The sequence below is a fragment of the Plasmopara halstedii genome, assembly GCF_900000015.1.
Source record: "Plasmopara halstedii genome assembly, contig: Scaffold_1358, whole genome shotgun sequence".
Lineage (NCBI taxonomy): Eukaryota > Oomycota > Peronosporomycetes > Peronosporales > Peronosporaceae > Plasmopara > Plasmopara halstedii.
This window is the reverse complement of record NW_020188273.1, coordinates 1-4,609: the sequence shown is the minus strand read 5'-3', so window position 1 is coordinate 4,609 and position 4,609 is coordinate 1. Positions and strand designations below refer to the sequence as shown.

The following is a 4,609-nucleotide window of genomic DNA, read 5'->3' as shown; positions in this document are numbered from 1 at the left end:
ACAGCCTCTAAACGCGGATGCACTTTGTCGCCCCGCTGCTGTTTGATAACTTTGATCTTGAGACATTCTTCTTTTTTTAAGACATACAATACGACCGATGTGCTAGCTTCCTCTGATACATATAGCAAAACGAGAAAGCCAAATGCCGCTTATATCCTGGTGCCAGAATAGTTTTTGGTTCGTGTATAGAACATGCGCCCAGTGGTGTAGCGATAAATTACCAAAATTGCCTTTAAAAATTCTTGCAAAACATATTCTGTGACTTGTATCGATAAGCACATGAAATAATCCATCTCGGCCACAAATTATCTAGCTACTGGCTCAGATTTGAGCCTCATTCACATATACAATGATAATGTAAAAATTTTCTCAGTAATCTTCCCTGATATGTATATCTACGCAACCAAGCGCTTGATTTCATGAAACTGCTCGATACTATATAACGCAATCGATGCTCGGCAGCAATTTTTTTTGTTTGCTGGATGTTTCACGTCCTAATCATGAAGTTTTGCAGGCAAGAATGCCGTGCAGATCTGTAACCCGTCACGATTGCCACTATTCATGTTTTTTGCTTCGATAAACGTTTGCTTATTACTACCTCCGGAGTGCTCTTCCATACAAATGATCGTTTGAAAAATGCCCGACGTGCTGTCAACATAAAGCTCACACTACGGGGAATCGAGTCTTATATACCTGCGACATAAGCCAGAATATATTTGGACGAGGCCAAAATTACACTAAAAAAAATGGCACTCAGCTCATAAACGTGGTTTAACAGTCATTGTAGTTTGGTTTGTAAAGCTTTTTTATTTTTATCTTGAGGATTTTAGTTTTTTCTTTCGTAATGTAGTTTTCAACTGAGAATTTCATACTCAGGATTCGATATTTGGAGATTCCACGTTCGCAAAAATCTTTGAGTAGGCAAACGACCACTTGTATCCGCTCACGAGGCGAGTCATTAGAGCTTCATAGTCAAAAGTACTAGATACACGCCAAAGCTTCTACTCTCGCTTGAACCCACTGGCTTCAAGTCGCTCTACATGGTGACGCAAATGCCGAATTTCAAGCAAAATCTCGTCAAAGCCAGACTTCATGTGGTCCCAACGAGCCTGAGCACGGTCATTTCTTCGTAAAATGGCTTTTAGTACTTCACCCCAGAAAGCATTGTTCACCGCAACTGCTCCAACTATGAGCCATTGATACCAAGAGATGTACTCAAAGTCAAAGATATCGTCCATAATGATAGGAACGTTGGTTACAACAACTGTCATTGTTACTGACATACAAGCTGCAAGCTGCATGTAGCCATTCGACAGTAACCGGGTGAACACTGGCTCAGTTAAGTGGCGTACCGTGTAAGCTCTCAGTACTTCTGTGAAAGCTAGTCCCAGAAATACCATTGTCTGTGCACGACCCAACCCAGCTGGGACACAGTCGTAGTCGCCTCCTTCGCAATAAATCGTCGAATTTTTGAACGAGGTCATGCCAGCTACCTCATCGCCAAAAATGTACGACCCGTCCACGTACTTTGCAGCACAGTTTCCGTACACTCTCCAGCCTTCGTTTATCCCTTCCCAGCGTCGACATGTGACATCCGTATAGTCAGTTCCATCAGAACCTCCACCTGCACTATAAATGTCGCTTGTCAGAAGCTCTCCAAAATTCCAGTACAGCCCCAAAAGGAACGTTATCATAGCACCGGCAAAAAGCAAGAAGGCGTTGATGAGAATAAGTAACCATAGTCGACCTTGTATGAGAGACGACTCTTTGTGACGGGGCTTTTCCGCCATGATATGAGGGTCGCCCATTTCAAGGCTTAATGCAACTGCAGGCATACCATCCGTGAACAGATTGAGGAGCAAAATATGCAGGGCTTCCAGCGGGAGTGGAAAGCCACCGGCAACTGAGGTGAAGATTAATATAATCTCACCAATATTCGTTGACAAGAAGAATATGACAAACTTTTGAATGTTGGCGTAAATAACGCGGCCCTTCTCCACAGCAGATACTATACTGCAAAAGTTGTCATCAGTCAAAATCATGTCGGACGCACCCTTCGCAACTTCAGTACCCGATATGCCCATGGCCACACCAATATCAGCTTCTTTCAGAGCAGGTGCGTCGTTGACGCCATCACCAGTCATAGCAGCAATGAGGCCTTGGCGTTGAAGTGACTTGACAATTTCAATCTTGTCTTCGGGTTTGGCTCGAGCGAAAACGAGCGTGCGCGACGTAATCTCATCAATGTCAGCTGATGGTAAATACACATCTCCTTGAGGGCGAAGCTGTATGCAATCTGTTGCTTGAGCATTCGGATCAGTACCAACCTGAAGTAAATCAATGTTTTTTGCAATTGCAACGGCGGTGGCGAGGTAGTCACCCGTGATCATCACAGTGCGGATCGAGGCTGCACGTGCTGTTGCAATGGCATCGCGGACTCCATCACGCTCTGGGTCAATGGAGGCAACGAGACCAAGGAATACTAGCGGTGTGGATAGAGCTGTAAACTTGTCATCCACGTCATCACAGTCTTTGCCAAAAGGCAATTCATGCAATGGTCGAATTGCCACGGCAAGAACACGAAGGGCCTGCGACGAAAGAGCATCGACAGCATTTAAAATCTCATTGCATTGCTCAACGTTTAATGACTTGAACGTGCCATCCATACAACAATACTGTGCGCAGTTGCGGAGAATATAATTAGGGGCACCTTTAACGTTAGCCACAAGTCGAGGAGGATGCTTACCAGGAAGCTCCAGGTCGTCAAACATCGCAATGCCGTTTATAATCGGCACTGCGTTCACGGTAATCATCATCTTACGAGATGAACTGAATGGTACTTCTAAAAGACGCGGGTAATCTTCCAAAAGATTGTCTTCCCAAATCCCTGCCTTGGCAGCGGCGACTATTAAAGGGGCCTCAGACGAGTTTCCAAATGGTACCCACCGCAGTGTCTCGCCGTCTTCGCTTTCCACTTGCTTGAGTTGCGTATTGCTACATAGCACCGAAGCCATTAACGTCGCACGAACTAGAGCATTGCTAGCGGCCTGACTTTTCCCGTCAGCCGCTAAAATTGAACCGTCAGGATTAAATCCTTTCCCAGTGATCACATACTCTTGAAAATCACCCCAAAGCTTCACTGCAGTCATCTTGCCTTCAGTTAGCGTGCCCGTCTTGTCGGTACAAATTACAGATGCAGCACCCAGCGTCTCCACTGACGCTAATTTTCGCACTAGCACATTCTTCTTAACCATCTCAGCAGTTCCTGACGAGAGGCAAATCGTCACGACCATTGGTAAACCTTCCGGCACTGCACTTACTGCCATCGAGACAGCGGCCATGATCATCGTCAGGTACGTCGGTCGGTCAGGATGGCGCGGATCTACCGTGCCACGGATCATGCCGACGATAAAAACAAGAATTGCGACCCCTACGGCGATAAGACCCATGATATAGCCGGTATGGTGTAAAGCCCGTTGCAAAGGCGTAAGCTTTGGTCGGTGCTTGGCAACACAATCGCTTATTGGGTTCTGAATCCATTTTTTATTCGCGGTGGCATCCGTGCCGCTTTTGGCCTGCAGCAAAGCTGCAATTGAGCCCACCCGAGTTTTCATCCCAGTTTCAACAACAATTCCACGAGCATTACCCGTTGTGATTGTTGTTGATGAGAAGACCATGTTGCTTGCAGTTAATTTTTCCGGTTTGCCAGCTCCAGCAGGGTGCATTAAGGCATTGTATTTCTTTGGCACATCCTCCGACTCACCCGTAAGCAGCATCTCGTTGCATTTAAGATCGACACTTGCAATCAATCTGATATCAGCAGGGACAACATCGCCAGTTACGAGAATGACAATGTCACCGGGTACCAACAACTTGCTATCCACCACTTGTTGCGTATTGTCACGAATGACAAGAGACTGTGGACTTGACAAACTCATGAGTGCTGCCAGTGCGTTACTTGCTGAGTGTTCTTGATACGTAGCTACTATTGCATTTAATATGACAATTGCAAGAATAGCAATGCCTTCAACCCATTCCTGGAGCGCCAAGGATGCTACCGCAGCAAATAGCAGCATGGAAATGATAAGGTTGTAGAACTGCAATAGAAAGATCACCAAAATGGGTGTTTTGGCTTCTTGTTCGAGTGTATTTAGACCGTAGCGCAGTAATCGACGTTCAACATCCAAACCATCCAATCCATGATAGAAATTCGTATCAAGCATCTTTAAAATTACATCAGTAGATCGTTGGTGCCAAGCCTTCTCATCCGTCTCATTAAGAGTTGCAAGGGACTCACGGGTAGATTCAGGATTTGCAGCCAGAAGCATCTCAGTATCACTTAAAAAACGAAAGCGATGATCACGTAGTAATGGGCTCCTTTCTTGACTGGACTTGATGTTTAAAGCCATTCTAGCCTCAAGGTCGTAGAGATCAGCAGTCGAAAACGAGCGCGCATTCTTTAAAACGTTCACACTTCGATGTATCGGTAATTCAAAAGATCGTGAAGAGACACGAGGTGACTTTAATTTGAAATAATTACTGCTGTCGGATGCTGTGCACGAGGGGAAAGACGCTCGCACTTCATGTTCTGACATGACGTTCAAAAGTG

The 4,609-nt window shown here is 45.5% G+C and overlaps 1 protein-coding gene across 1 annotated transcript; it reads right to left on the bottom strand.

The window, feature by feature from the left end:
• Window positions 1-1,001: 1,001 nt before the first annotated feature.
• On the bottom strand, window positions 1,002-4,409 carry PHALS_01336 (potassium sodium efflux p-type fungal-type; the record flags this gene model as incomplete). Its single annotated transcript, XM_024715712.1, has 2 exons — window positions 1,002-1,295; window positions 1,353-4,409. 2 exons carry the CDS (start codon window positions 4,407-4,409, stop codon window positions 1,002-1,004), a joined length of 3,351 nt encoding a protein of 1,116 aa, XP_024581383.1.
• Window positions 4,410-4,609: the final 200 nt, after the last annotated feature.